A 26,025-nucleotide genomic window follows, 5' to 3' on the forward strand; every position below is an offset into this window, starting at 1 on the left:
AAATAAGATAAATGTGACAAGCAGTACGAAATAAAGGGGGGAAATGAACCTCTTAGACATTGCAGAAGTGGTAAAGTAAGCTTATGTGAAAATGCACCCTTTTATATATGTGAGATAATTCCAGATGACAGAAGGTTTGAAGTTATCCATTGGAAGGCAGGATGTTAAAGGGAAGAACATCTCCCGAGCGCCAAATCAAAGATGCTGCAAAGGAACAGCCAAGTGTGTGCTGATAAGGGAGGATGGTTGGTTGAGCATGGCCACAGCAATAGGCAGCGTGTCAACAGCAGAGCTAGCACTGCTTTGTGATACAAAGCCAGAGACAGTGATACACAGTACCCGTTTGTTTCTGCAGATGAAGGAACCATTTCCCTTACTGCACTGTGAACAGTCGCTTCCTTAGGACTAAAAATAAAAGGGCAGTGCTCTTTCATCTCTTTCTGTTGTCAGCTACAGCACGGCCATTCCATTTGGGCCTTTAGATTGGCAAGCTGTATTTACTTCAGATTCTTCAAAGCTGCTTTGGTAATGATTCTGCATTGCCACATATTTTACTCATGCTTTGATCCAAATTTTGTAGCAGAATACGGCTTTCCTGGAGGGGAATAAAAACAGTCAGGAGATAAGAACTTCCATATTCTCTTCCATTCTATTCTGACCATCCCATATTCAGTGACCTGGATTTCATAGGTGATGACCACAGCTATCTGCAGAGGTGTTTTGTGGGAGCTCAGAGCTGCACTGCTCCCAGGGAGGGCTTGATCCAGCAAGGTGTTCCTTAGGCTCTCTTCCCCCTTCCCTTTGACTGCGTTGCCCAGCATGGGGAAGCAGGGATGGGCTTAGAACTTTTCCAGGGAATTTCAAAGTTATTTACTTCCCTTTCCTACTCTACTCTTATCTTCCTTTGATGTGGAATGTGCAACTTTGTGTTCTGACTTTGTAGAAAAATGCAGCCCAGAATGAATACAATCCCATTTGAACAGTTCTCCTGAATATAATCATTTCTTCCCTTTTTTTCTCTTTCTTCCTTTTTGCTGGGAGTGCAAAGTAGTCTGTTGAATTGCTCCCATCCCAATGATTAGACTCAAACCAGTTAGAAGGTAAGATCTGTAATTAACACAGAGCATCCAGTTTCAACTTTTGGTTCCCCACACCATCCTGCTCAGCGTCAGTATCCTTGCTACAGCTGCGGAAAGTAAATTGATTTTCGGGGGAATTAATTACCTGCTTTTAGAAGTGTTGTGTACTACAAAATGCACCTTATTGTGACAGTTAAAATCCAGTTTTTGTCTTATAGAGACACTTCATTATGAAATGCTTAATTTAGCATTCAGTGTAACGCACTTGATATGCGGATTACTAAGATTTCTCCGTATCAATAAAGAACCTAATTTTTTTTTTTCCTATTAATGAAGTTTGCAAGCTACCTGAGATTCTCACAAGTTGCTATTTATATATGCTAGCATAGAGCAATGAAGGTGTATCTGAATGGGACTTGCGTTCTGGCTTACATGGCATCCAAAAAGAGAGCCTTGACCATTTAGGCAAACAGTTCATACAATTCTACCATTTAAGTGTTGCAGGTTTTCCATGGAAAAAAATCTGGATTTCATCATTCTGATCAGTTACACAACAGAGGAATGAAGGGGGAAGCTAGAAGCATGGATATTTCTTGTGTGTGCTCTCGTGCTTAAATTCAGTGAAATTCTTAATGAGATTAAACATCTGTGGCAATGATGACAATGGAGTGCAGCCTATGAGAATATTTGCAGGCAGAAAGCCCATAGCCAATTGAAAACCACACCCAGCCATCTTCCTAACAGTGACAGAGCTCAGATGGAAGGCTGGAGCTACATTGGAGGGTTTTAAAATCAGTTGTGCCTTTCATTTCCTCAAGGGAGGAAAGTGGGCATTTGTCTTCTTCGCAGTGTGGCTGCAGAGCTGAGCTCACAGCGAGGAGAGGGAAAGCAGTGCTTTCAGTGGCTCCCCTTCCAATTTCCTGTCTGTTTGTTGATATCACTTTCATAAATGTGGTCTGACTTTTGTCTGGCTAAAAAAAAAACTGGGATTGTTTTGTTTACCTGTAACAATCAATAAGCCAGCTGACATTCTCTCGCTTAACGAGTTACACACTTACAGAATGTTTGATGAGCATGGAATGGAAGTGGAAAGGAAAAGAAATGGCTGGTTTTTGAGTTTCTTTAGGTATCCTGAATGGTCCTCGTTTGATAGTTACATAGTCTGTATCTCAGGGACTCATTGGGGTTTAAAAGACATCAGGACACGTCGGTGCAGATCAGAAGTTAGAGCAGAATTTGTGAAAGTAGAGTTGGTGAACCTGTTTGGCCTAATTCTGAGCTCACTCAGTCATGGAATCAGGTGTTAATAAACACAGTCAAATTCATAAGGAGAAGGAGAGAATTCAGTATGGACATGAGAGAAAGATAAAAGGGAAATGGAGAACTGGTATGATGGGAAATGAAGCTTAAAGAGCTTCTGTTGAGGAGTATATAATCACATTAATGACTTTGCATTCTCCTCAGTTAGGGTTTAGATATGTAGAAAAGTGCTAGGATGTACCAGTGATGCATACTTCTGGTTTCTCTGGAGCTCAGACATGATGAAGGGAGGGAGGGAACATTTGGACAGTCTCCTTTCCCCCAAGTTAATTTTAAAACCCATTGCATGATGCTGAAAGCCTGCAAACTCTCTTCCTCTTTGGATTTGCCAGCTCATATTTACAGCCTAAGTAGAACTCAAAGAGAAAAAAAAAATCTATTTGACAGCTGAATTAGCAGGAGGTTTTTTCACGGAGATGAACAGAGATACAATCGTCAGAGGGCTGCTGGATGTTTAGACCACTGTTATGTCATGGAAGGGTTGAAGGCTTCTGATGGGCTTCAGTGTGAGCAGAGCTGGCTGCTGGCAGGTTCAAATTGCAGGGGGTTCATTTTGCTTCCTTTTGAAAGACACATTTAGTGTACAGGAGATGTAGTTTACCTTACGTAGGTCTGTGTTCTGTAAGTTCATTCACACTTGAAAATCCAGATTCTTAAGGGAGAGTAATAAAATGTACAAAAGCTCTAGTGACTTCAGTGCAGAAAGCAGGCTCTGCTTTCATGCTGAAACTCTTGTTTTACATGTTAGGTAGTTACCACACTTCACTCCACTAACGGTGCCAGTTTTAACATGTTAGGAATTCCAGATTAGTAATTTCAAAGCAGATCTATGTGAAATTACTTCCCCTATTACCACTTGAAATTATTTAAATGCTGTACTCCTTACTGATTAAATTTTTGTCTTTGTTTTTCCCCCTAATATACAGAGTGCTGTTCCAGACCCAATACAGACAAAATGTCCAGCAGGGGAGGGAAGAAGAAGTCAACCAAGACTTCACGCTCTGCAAAAGCTGGGGTTATATTCCCTGTTGGAAGAATGCTCCGTTACATTAAGAAAGGCCATCCGAAGTACAGAATTGGTGTTGGTGCTCCAGTGTACATGGCTGCTGTACTGGAATATCTGACTGGTAGGTATTGCAGAACAACATGAAACAGCAACAGCAATAGAAAGAAGACAAACTGAATTTGCACAGTGGAAAAGCTGTAGAAGATCCTTTGATTTATAGGAGGCTTTTGAATGAATAAAGAAGTTATGGCTTAAGTAACTGCTGTTGTTGACACATCTGAGCCAAAAGTAATATGCAATCATCCCCACTCTTGTCTCAGATAGCTTTTGTGCAGTTCAGTATTTGATTTGCTCTGACTCTTTCCATATAGGCAGTCAGAAGGATTCTTGCATCAGTGAGTATGGCTGGATCTCACATCACTGAACAGTAGGTTTTTTTTACCGTGCGTTTGTTTATGTTGGTGTTCGGTTGCAGCAGATGCAAATGTGCCCAGGGAACAGTGATCTTTAAGCCGTGATCCTGAGCTGATTCTCTGAGGAACAATTGAAGTTCGGTCTTCTATTTTTTCAATCTGAGGACAAAGTAGCAAAGCACGTGGTTTAACAAGTGCCCTGATTGACAACTATGATTATAGGCATTGAAGGCTATTTTAGATACAACTCATAATAGATATTGACAAGGAAGGACAGAAATAGGCTGATCTATTTTTCTTTTTTTTTTTTCCTATAAACCTTCCACCCCTAAAAATGAAGATTGGTAACAGAATAATTAAGTGCTTAATTTCTGTGAGGTACTCCTATTGCATAGCTGAATTTTCTGAGCCATTAAACTTCGTTATTTTCATTTGTTCATATTCACAGTTTTCCTTATTTGAACCTTTTCTTTAAAAGAATGCTTTTAAACTTCATAGATGGCCTTAAAAATTAACATTTCCTTCAATGGGTTTCCTGCTTAGAGCAATAACAACTCAAATAAAATGCCTCTTGACTGAATGGGGCTTTGAATGCTGCCCTTTTCAAGAAACAGAACAATACAGGTGAGCTCAAGATGCTGCTAATGAGCAGCACGTGTTGTTGGTTTACTGACTTAAAGGTTTTCTGAGGTAGTGGCAGTTTAGGCACAGAGTATAGGCTTGGGAAATAAGTGCTCCTTTAACTAACATGGATCCAAAGGTACTGGTTCAGATATTTTTTTTTTAAATGAATAATTGCACACACTGCTACTTTAAGTAATAATAAAAGAGGTGCAAAGGGGAGAAGGATGAAGGAGAGCTTAGGAGGAAAAGCATCTTTACCTCTCAGAATACCTGTAAAGCTTTTGTGTTGTTTTTTTCCCCCTCTGTATGTTGGTTAGCCCTCATGACATGTAAGTCAAGATTATCTTTATGAAGATAAATATGTCCCCAAAACAAAGATACTCTTTTCCTTCCCTTACTTAGTTTTGTTCTATGACTTTTTCAGCCTGATGACTTTTTTCCCCACTTTTCTGTAAGTTTTCTTGCACTCTCTAAGGCAAAGGTTTTTTTTAATAATTAATGATTAATATATTTTCTCAACTTCAAGTTTCATTGTTTTTCAGTATGATTCAGAAATCTCCTGGAATGGGAAGCAGAGAGATTTTTGTTCTGTGTGGTTTTTTTTTATTGCTTTTATCCTGTTGGCAGTTATTACATTACAAAATTGAAGTCTTGATTTATTTCTTGAGGCTCTTAAATATGTTCACATCTGAGACTAAGTGAAGTTTGAGCCATCTGAAAAAGCAAAGCAGGAACATGACATAATGGAGATACGACGATGATAAACTGCATAAGTCAGAAGACATCCAGGGAGGAGAGGAGAAAAGTAAAATATGAAACACAGTTACAGGAAAGAAAGTCTTCAGAAAAAAACTGAGATGAAATGGCAGAAATGTGAGCTAATGGGAAGGAACCTACTAAGGTTTGAAAACTAGTTCATGTGTGTGCAGCATCTCACTTCAGTCCTTTGGAAGATGAAGTGCTAAATTTTGCTGGCCTTTGTGAAAGTTCAACTCTGGATGTAAATCTGAAATTAGGCCATAACGTGATCAGATCTGGGATTTTTGATTTAGCTTGGGATTTAAACTTCCATAATGCTTCCAGCTGTTCAGACTTGCAATTCAGTTTTGGGTCCATCTGTAGTTATGACTTTATCTGCTTTTACTTTGAAGGTACCTGTTAAGATGTATGTGCTCATCAAAAAGTGAAAATTCTCTAACTACTTACAAATGGGCACATATGCTGTAATTTAAGCTCTTCTTCAGTCTGTGCTCAACAAAGTTCTTTTCAATTTACATTTGTGTTCTTCCCATGCTTTTCTATTGGGTTGTGTATCTGCTCTTAGCTCCAAGAGCAGGAACATAGGTGGTTTTAGCACACAGGTTACTCTGGCTGCTTCAGTTGCTGTGAACTAAATGCTGTGTGCATTTGCTGTGCTGATTTTCATTCTCTTGGCTTCTGATGGCTTCTTCTGCAGGAGCCAGAATACACCTTCCCTGTGCTCTTTATTGTAATGACTCTAAAAGTAATAATAAAACTTCCCATAATATTAGCAGCCAATAAAGTGATTTTCCTTATCTCACATTTCATCCTATTTTAGTATTAAAGAGTTGCAAATTTCTGTTATTACCTGTAAAAATATTATAATTCTCTCAACAGCACACCAAGTGTTCACAATTTGCTTTCTGTAGGCATATCACCTGCTTATTCTTTCCTCCTTTTTATCTAAGGAAATCCTATGCATCATCCACTGTAAACAGGGTGCAAGTGTGTGTGCAGAAGATATCACTGTGTTTTACCAATAATGAAGCAGTGGGTATACTTTCTTCTCTCTGGAGGAATAGTGTGGATGAGGAAGAACTGTAATTTATGGGTCTTATTTCTCTTGATTAATATCTGCTTAGCTGCAGAACTAATTTTAGGCATTATTAACTAGTTGGAGCTGTCAAGAAGTTTGATGTTACTAATTCCTTCTGTCATCTTTCCTTATTGTGGCTCTTTTGTTACAGTAATTTATTGCTTGTCTTCACACGAGTGGAAAGCTACTCTCCTCATTTCGTCTGCAACAATGTGCATCAGGATCAGTTTGTATCAAATAAAATACAGAGTCAGGCAACAAGGTTGCCTTTGGCTGGGGCATTGCAGCCACTCAGATGGCCTTGCGTGGTTTGCATTTGTCCAAACCCATCCAGCTGTATTTGTAAACAGTTGTTGTCTCTTTTGATCTGCAGCTTGCACAGGTTACAGCATGGTCCTTTGGTTACAGTGTTTGCCCTTGGAAAACACTTGCCCTTGGAAAGCCCTTGCCTTCATATATACATAAAAATCTCCTGAAGTGTGTTTAGAGGCAGCAAGAACGAGGCCTGCAAGCGATATCTGTTCCCCCTGCTCTCGTCATCTTCTCGTGTTGTAAACAAGTTTCAATTGCTAAAATGTCATAGCAAATGAGGGAAATAGGAAGTTTACAGAACAGGAATATGGAAGAAATAAGGCTTTGATTTATTCTTGTTCTGTACTTACTGAAGTAAGGTAGGAAAAAAAATGTCTGTTTTCTCCATTAGGGTTTTTCTTTTCCCCCCCGTGAGATTTTATTGCCCATTGTGTACTGTTGACCATGTATTTTGTTAAAATGTGCAGTAAGCACCTCTTCAATCCTAGGGCTAGAACTGCACCTGGGGCACTCTGCTGCTCACCTTAGGTTTTGTTCTCAGGCTTTCTGATGTCACCAGAATCCCTTAATGGAGGTTCACGTGCCAGAGTTCAGTTCATTGCGTTTTCACCTTGATTAATTTTCGATGTGGAAAACTTTCTCAAGCCAGCTGCTGATTGGCTGCAAAGGAGAAGTCCTTCCTGAAGGCACTGCGTTTAACCGCTCACTTCAGATGCTCACTTTCCAGAGTGCAAACTGATCAACTTGAACTGCTGGTCACCTCTCACGTTCTGCCTGCTGCTGAAAAATTTTACAGGGTCACAGAGGAAAACAATGATTTGCCCTGTTTGTTGAAGCAGAAGTACTGCTGAGCTTCTGCTTTGAGGCAGAGGGGTAGCTGAGAGGTCCACAATAAAAAAAGCATTAGGTTAAAAGCAGATTGAAGTTCCAGGCATTCTGAGACTGCCATAAATAATGATCCTCAGGGAATAATGAAATTTAAGAAGAGAATTAATTGACAGTATCTTTTTGATACAGTTGAGACGTATTCACTACTGTGATACGTTCCTTCTATTTAAGCAGACAGCTTCAGAAACACTAATCCCTATTACAGTGTTATGCCACAAACTGTGTCCCAGAAGAGGTTTAAGGTAAATTAAAGGGCTTGTAGGGCCTGTGCCTTATTAAAGCAAGCATGAAACTACCTCTTCAGCTCCAGTGTGCTTTTAAAATGGATTAATACGGGGCCTAAAACACATCACAGTTGTTTATGCAATAGCCTTGCAGGCAGAAGCCTTTAAAAAATAGCATCGCAGCAAAGCACTTTTGTAACGTTCTTCTTTTACATAAGGCTTCAGTCTTTTCCTTAACAGAAGTGAGATTGTCACAGCTAGAAAATGCAACTCTTTAAGAAGTGGCAACTTAGATTTGAAACTTGGCATCGTTATAAGTTGAGTGGCTAACATTCTTTGCGAATTAACACCGGCATGAATCAGTGTGCTTCAAATGTATGTAAATGAAGAGCTCTCTTTCATCGATTAGCCCTTCCTTGGCTCCTACCTTGTAAACCCTTAAGTGTGTTCCTGTCTTAACTTGTTGTCCCATGAGCTTCAGTGCAGCCCTCCTAGTTACAAACGCTAAGCTAATCAAAGCAACTTGCCAGATTGGCACTCTGCTGTATTCTGCAAGCCACGCAGATCAGGTTTGATGACAAACAGTAGAAGTGAAAGCATTTTCACGTGATAAAAGCCCTCACAACACTTACTGGTTGGTCTGTATTGATACCTACTTCAGAGGGGTACTTTTGTATCAAAATTTGCATTTGTGCCATTCTGAGATAATGTACAAAATGAGACGTTGGAGTTGTTGGTGCTCATTTGATTTTTGTTTTTACATCATGATTATCAAATTATTGTCTCTCACTGACAGCTGCTAAATTCAAGTTATATTTTAATACTCTTAATATAGAATTGTGTTTCCTCTTTATTCTAGTTATGTTCCATCTCTACTTGCCTGATTTACAAGTAAGCAACGACTTCTGTTATAAGTTGCTGTTCAATTTAATAGTCTTGAAAGTTTGGCTTAAAGGTCAATAATTATTAAGGGGAACAGCATTTCAGTAAATATATGATAGACTGAAGGATAGAGTAGCAGTTCTTTGTGAGTGCTGCTGTTCAGGTATTAGGTTCATAAAATTTCTTAGGGCTGTGCTTCATCACTGAATACCGTAGGCAATTTAAGCATCTGTTGGACTTTTTTTCTCTGAGAAATATGTATTGTTGTTTAGGTGAAAATAACTTGGGTTAAATCCCATGGTCCCATTAGACAAGAGAGCTGCTAGCATGATGGGTCACTGCTACAGGCCTTACTGCTCTCTCATAATAACCCTATTATCCCTGCCTTGCAGAACATGTGAAAGAATGCAGGACATCACTGGGGTAAGTTAGCAGTAATGGCACACTGTGGAAATATCAAACGTGGTATTTTTAACATTTCAGACACTGCAGCCCATGCATGTAAATGCTTTCATTACTTCAAATTATCAAATATTTTATCCTGTCCTCGGACTGAGGGCTGCATTTGTATTGTGTTCTTAAATGTCCATGGCCTGTAATAATGTTTCAATTGCAAGCAGGCCTGGTCTGCTTGTATGGGATTTGTATGGAGGGTTTTCCAGCAATTTGAAGTGATCCTGGCTCAGTGCTGCCAAAACAAATTTTCCACAATGTGTAGCAACAGGCTTTTATGAATTTTGATGGAGAGTTTAAAAGAGTAATATTAATTCTCACTTTAATATGTCAGATCTGTGCTTTGGGGAGGTTGTGTTTTTTTTATGACACCACTGATAAGAGCCAGTTTCTTTCCTCACATTTTGTCTGACATGAAGGGAAGAAAGCATTCTAACAGTGCTTTCCTTTATGCCATAAGGTTTGCTTAAGAATGCTTGAATTCTGGTTATGCAGTGTGTTTGCATTGGATCTTCAGTCTTTTTTTTTTTTTTCCACTCTACATTTATCCCTGATTTTCTTTCAAGGGTGAAATTCCTCACAGATTTTTAGGTGCAGCAGGATGAAATGCTTCATCCTCAATGTAAACTTCAGTGGGGAAGAAATAAATTGAGGGGACATGCAGTGAAACACAATATTCTTAAAATAAATAGGCAGTACTTTTCCTCCATTACAAAAATGTCTGGGTTGCAGTGACACTTGTTGCAAGATACGTGTTCCAGAAATTAGAGTAACTTCAGAAAACTATTTTGCACATCCACAGAAATAAAATCCATTGGGAGGCTAAATGGAAAGATGGCATTTCTAGCTTCAAAAGCCAGTCTGTAAGTTTCAAGTGGCTGGAATTGGAGGGAGTACTCTGGAAAAGCAGCATTTAAGTAGTGGGAAGAGTATTTCAAGCAGTAATCCTCTGGAATGCTTGTTGTTGGGCATCGGTTGGGGACAGAATATCAGTTAAAACGTGGTTTTTTGCTCTGATGAAATTGTAGCTACTCTTTAAATTAGACTACTGCTGAATACCCAAAATAATAGAACTTCTTGCACAGTGTGTTCTGCAGACAGATTTTAAACTAAAGCAAAAAGTGCTGAATGTCTACTAGCCTCTCCATAACTGCCTCTGTAAAGTAGCAGTTTGTATTTGTAAATACATTTACAAAATTCTTTGTAAAAATGTTTCTAAATGTTTTTCTTCTAAACAATAACAATTGTGTTTGCCTACAGACACCTGTATTTATTATGGCTTTCATTGCAATCTTAGTGCTAAAAAGGACTCGGAGTTGTAGAAAGACTTAGAGACAACAGTAATTTAATGAGTCATGATGTTTTCAGCAATAAATTCGGAATCCTGCTTGCTTTGCTGTCAGAGGTGGTAGCTGATAAAACCATTATTGCCATCTGCCAGATCTTTAGAAATGAGCGTGCTACAAAAACGAGAGCACAGCGTGCATGGATTGTGCATGGATTGCATCAGGTCATTGTTCAGCAAAGGCTGTGCTGTAACCTGTGTGCTTTGCTTCTCTCTACGTGGGCATGGCTGCAATGTCCTTGAGATACACCTCTATTTCCTCTTTCTGCCCAAGTTTTGGAGTCACTTCAGCAAACTGTAGAATTTCAGTACGAAGTCATCTCCTCGTTTTCCTTGGTTAATCATGTTATGAATGTTTACTGAGTTTCAGTAGATGATTGGCATCTGCCACTTGACTTCTTTGATGTTTGGACGTGCAAGTTTCTAATGTGCCTACAGAGGTCAAAGACTGAGTAGGACAAGTCAAAGGACATCAGCAGTCTCCTGCCCTCTGTAACAGCCAGACCAAAGCACACATGCTGCACTTGATCAAGTAATGTCTGGCAGCAGTTAAATTAATCATGTCAGAGTGTATTTCTAAAGCATATGTAAACTGTTAGGAGTAAGAGCAGAGTGTAAACTGCTGGGTAGGGAAAGCTCCAAAGGAAGAGAAGAAAACAGGCAGAGTTAGATGGGAGTCTTTAAGTCAGTGGAGGAGAAATAGGGGATCACTTTTGAAATTAGTACTTGCAGTGTGACTGTGGTAATAAGTAACATTTTAGATTTCAGAAAGTTCCCTCCTAAGTGTCACCATGAAGTGAATTCATATACATTTTATTGACAAAGTTTAACCTGAAAATTTACCCAAAAAGTAGTGCGTTAAATAGCATTGCATCTCCTAAAGGAAAGGAGAAACAAAAAAAGCGAAAAGTTTCATATGAAGTGTGGAAATATAAAAGGAGGAAATGAAAAAAGAGCTGAAGAGCAGTGTGAGTCAGATCAGAAGGCTCTAAGTGGAAGTGGCTTTTGTGGCCTGAACTCGAATTCTATGTAAACAGCAGTTTGTCATCTGCCTCACAGAAACACAAAACTTAGAATAACTTGGCAAAGCCCGCAGTTTCTCCTCTAAGGGGCCTAGTTTTGATACAGCTCAGAGACTGAAGCCTGAAAGTTTTTTATCGCATCCTAAGAGAATGATTGCCCTGCTGAGAGTTGAGGTTTCACCAAAGCTTGTTCATGGCAGTAAAATATCTTGAATTGATTTTCACTGCATCGAATTTCCATGACTTTGAACCAGGGCTGAGAACTGTTTTACTGGAATGCATAAGAGGGAAAGTGCTGTTAAATGATTCTGCTTCCACTGCTGGGACGGTGGATTCCAGGGGGATTGGGTGGAATACACAGAAAGAAGAATGCAGGAAGCTCGTAATAATCTTTGATGATTGGGGTTGATTGGGTTAAAACCTTCCGGAATGGTGCAAGATGATTCTGAAGTCAATAAATTGCTGATAGAAGATTGATTAATTTAAAATACAATGAACAGACTCCTTGTCATATAGCTGGCTCTGTAGCCAATACGCTTTTTCTCAATGGAATTGTGTCAGCATTCATTTTTCTTTCATTTCTGGATATTGTTCTCCAATATTTTATTGTAAGGAGAGGCTTTGAAATTTCTTTTGGAAAAAGTTCCTTGTTGGAGCTCCAGCCTTCAGAAGTTGGCTTCATGTCAACGCATCACCTGTTAGTTGTTAAGAGTTTAATTTTCAAAGCTATGATTTCATCTCCCTGAAGAGAAGGCAGACAAAAGGATTCAATGCAACAGCAGATTTTGAGTTTGAGACATAAACAACAAGAAAAAAAAACAAAACCAAACCCAAAGCACTTTTGGGATGAACTCAGACATGATTAAATCGAATATTTACATTTAGAAAGTACGACAGCCTGAATGCATGCTAAGCTAAAGGCTTTGTCATTTAAGCTCTAAAGGAGTTTTAGTCAATAATGACCGGTAATACTTCATTAGGGTAAATGAGCTGGTGGGAGTGGGAGAAACACACACTTAATTTTGTTTATATCCAGGTCTATAGTTACTACTGTGCCTGATTTGCTTATGTCCAATAGTGATTTGTTTTATTTGAACCTCGGTGCTGAGTTCTTGTTTCAAAATCTGCAAGTGTTATGAAATACCCAAGGCCTGGTACTCAATGAGCAGCAGTGAAATAAATGCAGGTAATGGAACTGGGAACTTTGTAGGATGTCCAAGAGAGGATCAGAGCAGAGAGGTCTCTGCAAGTGAAGGATGAGGAACTTACTCTGGCAGCTTGCTCCAGGATGAGGTTTCTGTAGAGACTTCTAGCAATTTTTGATAGTGTTTGAATAGGAAAAGCCTCGAGAGCAGCCTTTCCTGTGGTCTTATCTCAGGCTTAAGTACAAAGATATACAACCTGTTTTCTTTTCTCCTTTTAAAATGTTGAACTGAACTTTAGAAACCTCAAGAGGGAGAAAAAATAAAAACTAACCAAAAAATAAAAAAACCCTGGTGCTTTTCTTTGAGTGCTGAGAACAGGCTTAGACTAGTTTTCATTACCAATATCCATTTGCCTAGTTGCAAGCATTGCAAAAGATTTTTTCACTTGTATAAATTCAATGAAACTGTTAAGAAAAGAAAAAATTTCCCAACTTAAGACTTTCTTAAATTGTGCATTTTGAATCAAACCAATGTGTTCATGCTGTAGTCTGACTCCTAACACACCCACTGCTACAGAAAGTAGTTCATACATCAGTGTATCACATGCAGGCATTCCTATTTAGTTTTTTCTTTCACAATTGTTTGCTTTCTTCCACTTTTTACTGGTAATGTGTGTTGTTCTTGTTTTTTTTTTGTTTGTTTGATTGGTTGGTTTTTTGTCATTTGAAATGCATTTAAAAGCACGGGGAAAATCATAAGCCAACCAGAAAGAGCATCTCTTCCTAGTAACCTAAATTCCAATATACGAAAATTGAAGAATTATATCTTTGAAAGCTTGTCATGATGAACAACTTGTATACTTCCCTCATGTTAAAAAAAAAATACATTAAAAAAGCTCCTTTTATAAAGTATGTGTCATAGTTGCCTTTGCCTGAGTGGTGGCCATGGAATTATTCTCTAGGGTGGAAATAACTTGGGTAAATATATGGCAGAAGCGGAGCAGACATTATGCAACCTACTTTCCTCCTTTCTGTGAGCCCTCATTTTTGCAAAGTGATCTTGCTTTGTTCTTCTGGCTGGATATGTGTGCCTGGTGAGTCTGATATGGAAGCTCGTAGGACTTTATTTATTTTGCCTCAGCCAAAGTGAAGCTTTACATCTTGATTCTGTTGAATTGCATGGATATTCCTGAACATTCATTTGATGAGAGCTCTCATAGATGATCATTATTTATTTACTTGTTCACATGCTCAGGCAGACTTTGATTGCTTTGTGTTCACAAATGAAAAATTTAGATGTAATTAAATCATTAAAACCTTTACAGTATTAAAAAAAAATAAAAAGTATATATCTGTGCATTAGGCCCTTCATTTGGTTGCCTGTGTTCCAGCTCCATGGTGCTCTCTGTAGGGATGCTGCACATCATTAGAATGTTACCTTTAATGAAGCAGAGCTTTTCGGTGACTCAGCCCCTTGAAGCTGATAGATGGGTGCTTCCAACATTGCCCCAAAGAAGGATCTGACTGCAGAATGGGAATCAAACCACAGTTTTAATTACCTTTTCCCACCTACTGCTCTTTCACCACATGCCTAAATTCGGAGAGATTGTTCTGGAAGTGTGAATCGGCTCCCTTACTGACAAGGCTGGATTTTGCCTTTAAGATCAGCTTAAAACATGGGATGAAACACCCTTTAAATCTTACAGATTCAGAGTAGGATAAAGCAGCTATGAAAGGAAAAATGGCTGCAAGCAGAATCCAGCCACGTATTTTGGATCCCATCTGGATCCAGAAGGTCTCCATTTCCAGGAGGATGTGTAAGGGCACTGATCTGCTGGCTTTGGATTGGGTTTGTCTCTGTCAGTTCTAAATCAAGAAGTTGTTCTCTGTATTGGCCCCATCCCCTTTGAGGGTCTCCTCTTTCTGGCCCTGTGCGCACAGCAGGGTTGTGCAGCTCCCTGTGCTGCAGGCTCTCTGCATGTGCAAGCAATGCCCGATTATGGCTGGAGCTGTTAGGAGAAGGTCAAAAGAAGAAATCCACCCTCCATGCCCTCCTCCTCTCCCTGAGCTCCTCTTTTGAGGTCCTCAGCAGCAGTGCAAAGCGTTCTGTTCCCAAAAAGGAAGCGGGGTACCTCAACTTCCCTAAAGGACCATTAGAAAACTGTAATTTCAAAATGAGTTTCCTGTCCAAGGAAGAGGGCTTAGCACTTGCAAGAACAGTTCTCCACTGTACAGGGCAGACATTTGAGTTTTATGAGGAACAAATAAAACATTCCTCTGTGCTTTACAGGCATAACACTTTCTTAGACTCTTTAGTTACAAAATGACCTGCCTGCATAGCTATGCTGATGGGTTGCAGAGAATAACACGGCCCAACTGTTCAGCAGTGCCTGACGCAGTAAAGGAGCGGAGGTGGGGGAAGTTTGTTTTTTTGGCAAACCAAAAAGCATCCTGCTGCTTGCAGCCGTGCTTTTCAGCCAGTAGTAAACTCTGAGATACAAACCAAACGATTCCTGCTCTGGAGAGGTGGAGGTGGTGGCATTGCAGTGCCGAAGAATCTTATTGAGGTCAGTGGGAATGCGCAGGGTGTAACCAAGAGCACAGCTTGCCCTTTGGAATGTGATACAGGTCCTCTGTTACAACAGGCAAGGCAGGCTAAACCACAAATGTCTGAGCTGTGGCTTATGAGAAGTACGTGGAATGGATTATGCCAGCTTAATTCTGTTCTTTGGAGGTGTGGAAAGCATAGCCAGGTTGACCTTACCCTGCTAATCCTGCTTTAAAAATAAATTAATTGTTGTCAGCATGAGATGTTATAAGAGTTCCTTTCCAGGGCTTAAACTTTGTGTTCTGTCTTGCCCTATAAAAAAGTAAATTGCCCACTTTAAAGAACACAAAAGTGGTGAAAGTCCACCAAAATCCTTGATGAAACTTCACTGCGGAAGCAGCTGTACGTTTTCCTGTGGATGTCATTGTTAGCTGCTTATGGGGCTTGTGATGAAAAATGGTGGAGAATCACGTTCAGTCTAATGAAAAGCCAGTCTGTGCTATGTGGTATTGCTTAACAGTTACTGTGTGCTACAGTAAAGGCATGTGGTCACGCGACCCTTGATTTTGATCTTTTTCATGTTAGGATTACAATCTTAATTTACTTCTATTTGCCTCTAAAGCAAGTTTATGGGAGTGCTTTCTTGATATAGTTTCTCATTAAATAGGAAAGTACTCTGATACACAGGTTCTAATGTTAAATTTTAGCATGTTTTCTTGTTCTAGGTGTATAAAAGGCATTTTTTTCTTTTGTTTCCCTCCTAACACTTCCAGGTTTTAAAGAGGGTAGCATTCCAAAAGCAGTATGAAACAGTCTGTGCACAGGGAGCTGAAAGTTTGGATAATGAAAGTATGGATAATGAAGACAGTCATAGCTTGTAACTGCAAAATCAGATAAACATATGATATTTTTTTTCTTGTTCCCCTGGCATTGTTTTAATTTATGATGTTCTTTGCCTAAGGCTTGTTGAGAGGAAGACAGAGAAGTTAGCAGGTAAGGCTCCTGCCCTGCACTTCATGGATCTTTATAGGAAAGCAAGTTAATCTTTCCTAATTCCAATAAAGGTCATCATAGGCACAGCTGTTAAGTGTAATTTGTAAGGGCTGGAAATTTCTTTTAAGAGGATGATCTACTAGGAGCAAACAAACATCATTTATCAGTTACCTTTTCTGGCCAACTTCTTAAAGAGACAAAAAAAAAATAATCATTAAGTGTAGCATCTGCATAGCTTGTATTTGCAGTATCCTAACTTGGATGTGTGCTTATATGCTTCCATAGCATTACAGGTAAGGAACTGAGAATAGCAGTTTCTCCAGTAATTAAAAAAGTGGAAGCCATGCAAACCAGAAATCATATTTGTGACAGGTTTTAGAAAAATCTACCTTTGTGCATCTGGTCCTGTGCCACCTTATAGAAAAGGGAACTGGGGGAAATAAACACACAATAAACTTGAGAAGGACACAGAAAAGTTGAGAACTTTATGAGGACGACGAAGTAAATATAGTTTAGACCACAGGTCTTCAAATGTGCATTCTGCCTTCAGTGACTGCACCTAGGAAAGCATACAGTGATTTTAGGCGTAGATGTTGAGGTTATATGACAACAGTCAGGAATAACATTGTAGTGTTCACATTTATTTATTTATATATATTTTAATGGATGCTAAATAATACGTTGTGGTCATTAAGAACAATCACTACGTAATTAAAAGGGGCTTACTTTTTTTTCCCAGCGGAAATTCTGGAGCTGGCTGGAAATGCAGCAAGGGACAACAAGAAGGGTCGAGTCACTCCGAGACACATCCTGTTGGCTGTAGCAAATGATGAGGAATTAAATCAGGTAAGAAAAAACCCCACCGTGTGAGGGCCAGGATTTCCTTCAGGGCTTTTAGAATTGTCTTTCCATATAGCTGAACTGTAATTCAAGACCTCTGCTTCTTGAACAGCCCACCACGAAACAACCAATTCGCTCACCAGCACACCGGCTGTGTAACAAAAAGCACTCAGCTTAATTATGTATTTCAGGATACTTCCAATGTGTGAAAATACACAGGAAATGTGGTGTGACATTTGCTTGCCCTGTTGCAGTCACTGCTGTTGAAGACAAGAGCATTATCACAAACTCTCAGAGGGCTTTTTTGTTCGTTTATTTTTTGTCTTCCCCCATAACAAGCTTAGGACTCCATGGGACTTATCCTGTCCCCATTGAAGTCTGTCTTGGCAACCCCAGCATGAAGAGCTCTGGAACTCTTGCAAGTCTTTACAGGTTTCAAGATGTCTAATTTAGCAAAAAAATAATTGGGCATTGTTATTACAGTGTTGTGGTGTCAGCCAGAGGCACTGGCCACAGTTAACGTCCCTTTTTTGGAGGTGCTGTAAAACAACATCTGATAAGATATTGTTCCAACCCTGTGTGTCGTGATAGAACCGAAAAGAAATCATCCTCCTTCTGTTTTTGTGTGGGAGTAAATAATGCTTTACTTTTTAATAATATCTCCTTTTGTAAGCTGAGAGCCCCGCTGGGTTGTGGTTGGGGAGCAGTAAATGTGAATCAGAAAGTGGGAAATACCTGAGAGACTTTGATGTCACTGTTTCTATCTTCCCTAATACTTAATTAGTCCCAGTAAGGTGTTAAGAAAAAATAAAAGGTTTAAGTGGCTTTAAATACAGACCACGATTTATTTCACCTCTGCTTTTAAAGGCCTGAATGAACTGCACGCTTTTGAGTATTGATCTGCTTTTCTTCAACTACATAAAGATTTTTCTGAAGAAAGACTTCCAGGTATAGAGATTTGTACAGATGTTACCCTCCATTGGAAGTTCCTTTTTCTAAAAAATAATTTCTGTTTAAAAAAATGTCTGCCGATGGAAATTCAGCAATGGAGACACACGTTGTGTCTCACACAGCGTGGTAATTATTGCAGTCCTGTATCATGGACTTTGGGGTCCCATTCCTCGAAAAACAAAGAATCCCCAGCCACAGACATGAGGGCTTTGCAGGGCAGCCTGGTTTCTGGTAGCTGGGTAGCAGCCTTCATTGCATGGCTTCACAGCTTAATGAAGAAACAGCTCTTGTGAGAGCTCAAGTGACATTCACAGTAACAGCGTATGTGCAAGAAGAATACGTACTCCCTTTACAGTCACACTTCAGTATATGATTAACTTCAGATCTTTCATGTGCTTCGTGTTGTCTTATTCAAGATACATGTTGAAAAACATAGCAGAATCGGTTAAAACTCAAGACAGTGTATGAAGTTTGCAGTAAAAGCCATTTTCTATTGTTGGTGTGTAAATGCTGGAATTTGTCATCTGCAAATTTATTTTTCTTATTAGCTGTTGAAAGGGGTCACCATAGCCAGTGGTGGAGTATTGCCCAATATTCACCCAGAGCTGTTGGCAAAGAAGCGAGGCTCAAAAGGAAAACTGGAAGCCATCATCACTCCACCTCCAGCAAAGAAGGCAAAGTCTCCATCACAGAAAAAAACTGTATCAAAGAAAACAGGTGGAAAGAAAGGAGCAAGGAAATCCAAGGTAGAGTATTCCATTTATTTTCAACCCAAACAAGCTGTAGGGAACATCACCTAGAGAAGTTTAGCATGTGGTTAAAGATAGTGATTTCAGTACTAGCACGAGCAAATGCTGAGGGAAGAGTGCTGCCCAGTCCCTGCAGTATGTGGAAGAAGTGGCAGGCAGGCAAGTGATGAGTGCTTTAGTCTTTGTCAGGTTGTTGGGTGAACACTGCTGGAGGCACCAGCAGGCAGAAGTGGGATCTCACATAGCAACTGTAGGGATCCCTTTGCTGTGATTGCACAAGTGTCTGCATTGCATTAGACAGAGTCAACTTGGTTGGACTTTGAGTATATTCTAAAGTTGTAAATGCTGAAGAAAAACAGTACTCTAGGTCGCTTGCATTGTAATAATGTCAGCAGCTATTAACGTGTCCGTTGTGTTTTCAGATGTTGTTTTTTTCTGTGGTTTCTGGATTAATCTTTTTGCTCCAGGTTAATATAAGACTCCTCTTACTGCAGTTCATTTGCTGAAATTCAGACAGGGTGAAATAGTCCTTCTGAAGTAGGATGCAATTCTCCTGGAGCAGGTAGTTCAGGCTTCTGCAGCATCAGAGAAATTGCATTAATTGTGGTCACACACGATTTCTTTGGCTCAGCTGAAGACTCACAGTGTCCACCTGTTAGTATGTTATAAATGAGATTCTTCCATGTTTACACTTAGTGTTTTACCAATGAATTTAATTTAAGAAATTAACTCAAAAGGAAGGTGGAGGAAGGTTGAGGGGAAGAACAAGAGGTCCAAAATATGATTTTCTTATGCTAGGAAGCCAAGAAAAACATGTAGCTGCCTTTTTTCCAATTTTAGTTTCAGTTTGCAGGAGTAGGGAGTCTTTCTAATGTGTGCATGTGCAACCAAGGAAGTTTTTTTCTGCAAAATAACCATTGTAAATCAATAGATAATGGAAGTAGGAGGAAAAGTACACACACACATTTTCCTGAAATAGACAGTGCATTTGAAAATGTACCTTTCTGAGTCAAACAGAGCTTCTGTATTCATCCTGTGTGTCTCTCTTGTTTACTTGGTCACTGTCTTTACCATTTCACTGTGTTTTGAACTGCTGAATTTAATTCTCCCTATTAGAACACCTACTAGCTGACATTTCAAGTGCAATGCTTCTTATAACTGTGCACTAATAATTTTTCTAAATCTGGGTTGTTTTTTCTGCTTGATTACAAAAGCAGGAAGTCTGTTGCGGGTTTCTGTTTTTCTTCCACACAATAAATTGTATGGTCTCCTTTCTACATTGGTATTCAGTTAACAGTAAACTCTAGGGGAACTGAAATGGGACCCATGAAAATGTAATTTTCAAAACATTTGTGTAAAGAAAAGCATGGCAACAGCTTCTAGAAGCACAAATACACCTTTGTATCAGTCGTCTTAGTTGTTCAGCTGCAGATTTAGTTTATATGCTTTGGGAAGGAGTGATAGGAGAAAGGTGGCTGCCTAGTGTTCCATGTGTGCTTTCAGCTTCAGCATTTGTAGTGCTGAGGCAACAAAGATTTAAATGAGCTCACAAGTAGTAATTCAGTTACAATATGAAATGATTCTTGGTACCAGTTGAGTCGATAGCTGCAGCAGTCAATTCACTGTCCTCATGAAGCATCCTTTTCAAAGTGTTCTTAATTCTCTTTTTTTATTCAGTAAGTCAATTATGTCCTGCAACTTATCATTTTACTTCAGTCATATAATTGAAAGGAAGGAATAGTGATTGAGGAAACTGCCTCTCCATAGTTTTACTGGAGCTGAAGAAAAATGACCAGACAAGACAAAGACAAGTTCAGCCTATTCCTTATGGGTATGCAGGCAGAAAGCACGATGTACTTCTCTGCACTGTCCCTAAGGGAAGATGCATTTCAAAACAATATTTCTAAAAGGTCTCCTGAAACCTTTGATGACAGTCCTTCACAGAGACAAAATGTGCTCTCTGACTAGCCAGTTTTTACCTTAAAATGAATGTCTGCCTACACATCAATAGAAACAGAATTTTTGCACACAAACCATTAGAAAGCTATTAAAAGTTCATTTTATCTTTCATCATTTAATGCATTCGTCCCCTCAATTGTGTGCAATCATAGGCAAAAGAAGAACATAAAGATATGCAGACATTGAGGTCATTTTTGCTGTGATTCTTTCAGCTTTTATCAGGCCACTGCAGACTCACAGATAAAATCCAAACGCCAATGTTTGTAGTAGCATTTTATTGCTGGTAAGCATTTGTGTGTGTCATATTTGTTAGTGTTATTAAACGCTGTTTTACCCTGAGTCTTGAGTTAATTAATTAACTCTGTTTTTGGAAGAAGAAGCAGGGAGAAGTGAGCAAATCAGCCAGTGCTGACAGCACAACAGAGGGAACTCCTGCAGATGGCTTCACGGTCCTGTCTACAAAAAGTCTGTTTCTTGGCCAGAAGGTATGCTCATGCATTTGTGTAGATGAATTCTTATTTGTCTGTGCTGCTTAGGGAACAGCCCTCCCACCACCTCCTACCCCCAGAACATCCAGGTACAATTGACATTTCTCCACTGTGCGTGTGGAGGTGTATGAAATCAGTTTACAAACACAGAAATTCTCTGAAACAACTTCTAGAACGTTTTAAAAATACATAAACGAGTCTTCATAAGCCTACATAATTAAATATTCAAATAGAAAGAAAGCCTGTGTGCTTGTAATCTATCATGCCTTACCCACAGACAGCACAATTGCCACAGCTAAGCTTTTGCCAAAGACAAAACTACTGTAAGAATAAAATGGCTTTTCTGAAGGGCATCCCACTTCGTTGCTGTTGTGGAGGATGTGCAGTTCTTAATCAAAACCTCTTTTAGACCTTTGTTTATAATAGATGCCTCGTGTTCTGTTCTATTTTTTTTATTTTTTGCGATAGTTAATGCTGTGTAATAATGAATGATGCTTTTATGAAAAGCTGGAAGTCCATGATCTTTTTTTCTCTGCGAATATGCTCTGGGACATGGGGTGGTTTGATACAAACACATCTGTTTAAAAAGACAATTCATTTGAAGAGACAGTTGAATAAGTTAATTTGGTCTTTTATCTTGGAACCTGCCTTTAGTTTGCAATACTAAATTTTATTAAGTAAAACTGCATCTTTCTTCTATCATTCAGTAATCAGATCATTGTGTTGTAAGTCATAAAAGATGAACCATTATTGTCCATTGTGGGATGTATCCTCTGACCCGTTTTTATTTCATATTGAGGATGTTCTCCATTTATCCTTCCACAATGTGTTCGCTAATTTTAACGTGCATGAAAGTAACATTATTTCTTGTAAGACTTGTTTTCCACTGTTAATTGTACACTGAGAGCCAGATTATGAGATCAGTAGGGGTTTTTTTTGTTAGGTTTTTTGTTCTTTGACTACCTCTAGGGGAGTGGTTTACAGTGTAATTTTAAAGACTTGCAGATGACTGAATTAGAACCCAAAACTTACAGACTAAGTTGCTGTATGAAGAAGGCTAAGAGTGTAAGGCTTTTGGGTCTGACTCTGAGCTCCTTGTAGTTACCATCAGAAATCTGTAATAGGAAGTGATGTCGTGTTCTAACAAGACTGGCCCTGCAGATCAAGGGGGCTTTGTGACGGGGCTCAGAGGAAGAGAGTTGTGAACTCCAGAACTGCTTTAAAGCAGTGATGAGCAAAGCCTCTGTCTGTTGTGGACTTTCCAGCAGTACCTTGTATGGGAAATGGGCTTTTTGGCTTGCTCATACTCTTGTGAATGCAGCTCCAGATCACTGGTGCTTTGTATCCATCCTCACACTGGTTCTTCACCTGTTAGTGCTGCATTTTTTACCACTGACACTTCTAACAAATGTAAGAATGGTCAGTATCTTGTTATGTGTCACTGCAAAATGAAGCTCTTTGATGCTCTGATGTACCCCCAAAATAGCATGTTTAGACCAACCTGAATTCTTTCAAGCACTCTTGTTAAGAATGAAAAAGAGAGAGCCTAGAATACAAAATCCTTGCCCTGTGGTGATCAGACATCTTATTTAGCACACAAACCAAAAGACATTCCTATTACGCTGGCTTATTCCTAGAAGTATTTTAAAAGTATTCTACAGAATACTGTGCACGACAATAATAATTGGGAAAATTATTCTCCAAAGATGCATCTTCCATATGATCAAAATATTTGTTTTCTAGTGATTTTAAAAAAGAGCAAAGATAAAATATTCAGCCATGGAATCAGTGGGACTGCATTGCTCCCTGTCCCCTAAACTTGGGCTGGGCCAGAGCATCTGCTGCCATGCAGGTCTGGCAGTCTGGGGTCTCACTGCCAGTTGTGGGGCTTTATAATTATTTCTGACGTGGAAATCCCAGATAATTGCTTATTTATTTTGGAAATTTAGAAATGAAATGTAGCAATTATCTTTAAAAACAGCCGTGACATTGAATCAATTAAATGCTTCTATGTAGCCACTGCTATATGCAGCTGATGTTTAAAAAGATAACATAGACTTTAAAATGCCTTAAATTAATGCCACATGATTATTCATAAGCGTAACGACGAGAATTTTCCTCAATAGCTGTTGTAGATGACAGTGCTGTGGTTTGATTCCTTAGGCTCCTGCATGGTGCTTATTTTGGGAGCGTGTGAGGACAACAGGTGACTGCCTGGTTGCAGGATGACCACTCAACATAACCTCACTGCTAAACAGCATTTTGAGGGAGGGAAAAGCTTCTGGCCCCTCTGGGGTCCAGAAGACACCAGGTGGTTCAGATCAAGGCCTGGGATATAGGAGTCCTGGCTTCTGGATTTGGCCAGCTAAGAGACACAATGAATCACCTCTTCTCTCCCTGTTGCTTTCCTCATTTATGGAATGGAGATACAACTACACTCCTGACACGGATGGTAGAAAAGCTTAATGTGTTAAAACATTTTGAGCTGTTCAATTTGAAAGTAAAAATATTCCTTCTGATCATAGCTGGTTAATTAGTCTTGTATTTCTGTTCTGTGTGTTCTTAATGGGAAAGTGAGCTACAGCGCGAAGTGTCAGACCTCAAGCCTGAGCATCAGAGTTTGGGCTTTCAGAAAAACAGCAGCATGTTGGGCTGCAAAATCCATCCTCACTTTGCACTATGAAACTCATCCTAGGAAAACTTCCAGTCATTTGAAAGTTGCACATGGATGTGCAAGTAGGTTTTTTTAAGGGTGGCCCTTTAGAGATTTGTTTCTTCTGTCTCAGATAAATGCTTCATACTGTTAAAAAGTAAAATTAAGCAATTGCTCTGTTTAGTTCTATGGGAAAAGTTTAATTTGTGCTGTACTGTTTGACAATCGGCTAACATTGCATTGAACAGCACGTGCAGAATTGAACAAATAACACTTAGCTGCAAACAAGAGTCATCAGTAATGGGCAGCTTTGTAAGCATTTCATTGTTCCTGTTAAGTTGAAACTTTAAGTAGCAGCTGGTTGCTCTGTAAATCCCTTCTGTAAGTAGGTGCAGAGATAATTTAAGGTCTGAAACCAGCACACTGCACAGCTGATAAACCTGGGGTACAAAAATTTGTAGAACTTGATTAGGGATCAAAAAGATTCACCTATAAAATGGATGAAATGTGCTTAGGAACATACTAAAATCTCCACAAAACAGTCTTTTGGTGTGTGCATGTATTTTGTTTTTGGATATTTTTTATTATTACGATTTCAAAATTCATAGTTTATTTAATATTTTGGTTTGGTTTTATTTGACTTCCTTTTCTTTTTTTTTTTTTTTCTAAACAGCAGTTGCTTGTAGTCAAACTCAAGACTCAAACTCCAGTATGAATAACTCACCAGGTGTGAAGTATTAAAGGACTCTCAGCTATTTGGAAAGCAAGCTTGCTTCGATTTTTATTACAGACTCCCAGACAGACCCATACTTAAAACAGGGCTGAATTACACTCATTTTTAACCAGAATCACCCTATTTTGATGGAATGCAGTTTACTCAAGGAACATATGCAAATTATATCAAATTGCTGACTTTTAAAAAGAGAAAGAAGGTCAATTCATACAATCACATGAATGAAACGGAAATGTTTTCTTCAGAAAACTTAAATGGATGAATGTTGGCCTCCTTGAACGACCCATTCATTTGTATTGGTTTCATGAATTGATTCATGTTCCCTATTAATAAAATCACATAGACGTGGAGAAGACACAAAGAGTTAAGTTTACAGAATGAGGGTTACAAACCAAGAGATGAAATTCGGTTTTTGATGAGATTAATTGCCATGTTTGACTGTATGTCTTATGTTTCATATGTTGAGGATGTGGGCTTTGAGTTAGAAGGAAAGCCTCCCTTAATTTCAGTTGGCTTGAAGACTTACATAAATGAATAAGAACTTATTTTTTGTAGTTGCTTTCCATGTGCCCCAATTAGCTGGCAAAGCAATCATTTTAAAGGTGTATACATATTGTAGATATAAGTTATGATGCAGTTGTTCTATTTGACGTAACAGTGCCTGTTTACAATACTGGATCGGGATGGCACCAGCAGAACTGTGTGTGAAGGCCAAAGTGAGTGCAAGGCAGGAGATGGTGACAGGAGCATGGAAAGAAAAAAGAAGTGCAGCCTTTTATTAGGGTGGAGTTGTCTCTAAAGACAAGCGCCTCCTTTCCTAAAGACGTGCTCAGGCTCACTGGCTTCAGTAAAGAGAAGCTGTGCCTTTCATCCAGTTTGAGAGCTGAACAGCCACGGCACATCCCTACAATGGGTGCATGAGAGATGATCAGGGTGTCTTTCATCTGTCCTCCAAGAAGAGACAAATACCTTTTTTATGATGCTGAAATAAGAACCTCCAATAGAACTCAGCACAAAGCCAAAATAGGGCCTTGTTGGTAGGTACATTTATTTCCTTACAGTGTCAACAGTGTTTGAGTCTTGGGCTTGATGTTTTCAATTGTTTAATTATTTTTTTTTTTATAACAGCCCTCCTTTATGACTTGCCTTTTATTTTGCATATTTGTTTGCAGTGATGCTATCTCCATCTGTGTTGCAAAGCTCACTTTTCTGCAGCTTCTCTGTGATTTCCCAGCTGTCCTGTTATTTCCCACCTCATGCTTTTCTTTTCAGCTGAACCTTATTCACAGTGAAATCAGTAATTTAGCCGGCTTCGAGGTGGAGGCCATTATCAATCCTACCAATGCTGACATTGACCTTAAAGATGACCTAGGTAAATGGGGCATGGGTTGACACAACTAATGGTCACATGGAAATTATGGAACCCAGAATTTACTCTCTAGGGCTTCATTCATGAAATAAGAGCCAAAATTCTAATCTTCCAGGTTCTCTCTTGTTGAAGAACTGTATTCAAAAGACATTTTCACCAAATCTGAAAACTTGCAACAACTGCTAGCCTTCAA

At 39.2% G+C, this 26,025-nt stretch overlaps 1 protein-coding gene across 4 annotated transcripts in view; it reads left to right on the plus strand.

Annotated features, from left to right (window-relative positions):
- LOC128083779 (core histone macro-H2A.1) overlaps window positions 1-26,025 on the plus strand; it is a 44,616-nt gene that overhangs the window by 4,634 nt on the left and 13,957 nt on the right. The window contains exons 2-6 of one of the 4 annotated variants that reach the window (XM_052689323.1): window positions 3,326-3,526; window positions 16,830-16,936; window positions 18,430-18,627; window positions 20,964-21,074; window positions 25,736-25,835. In XM_052689323.1, the coding sequence (XP_052545283.1) occupies window positions 3,355-3,526; window positions 16,830-16,936; window positions 18,430-18,627; window positions 20,964-21,074; window positions 25,736-25,835 (688 nt within the window). In that variant the 5' untranslated portion in view covers window positions 3,326-3,354. The remainder of the gene's footprint in view (window positions 1-3,325; window positions 3,527-16,829; window positions 16,937-18,429; window positions 18,628-20,963; window positions 21,075-25,735; window positions 25,836-26,025) is intronic. The other 3 variants (XM_052689324.1, XM_052689326.1, XM_052689325.1) reach the window with 3 other exon arrangements.

The sequence above is a fragment of the Tympanuchus pallidicinctus genome, unplaced genomic scaffold, assembly GCF_026119805.1.
Source record: "Tympanuchus pallidicinctus isolate F22 unplaced genomic scaffold, pur_lepc_1.0 scaffold25, whole genome shotgun sequence".
Lineage (NCBI taxonomy): Eukaryota > Metazoa > Chordata > Aves > Galliformes > Phasianidae > Tympanuchus > Tympanuchus pallidicinctus.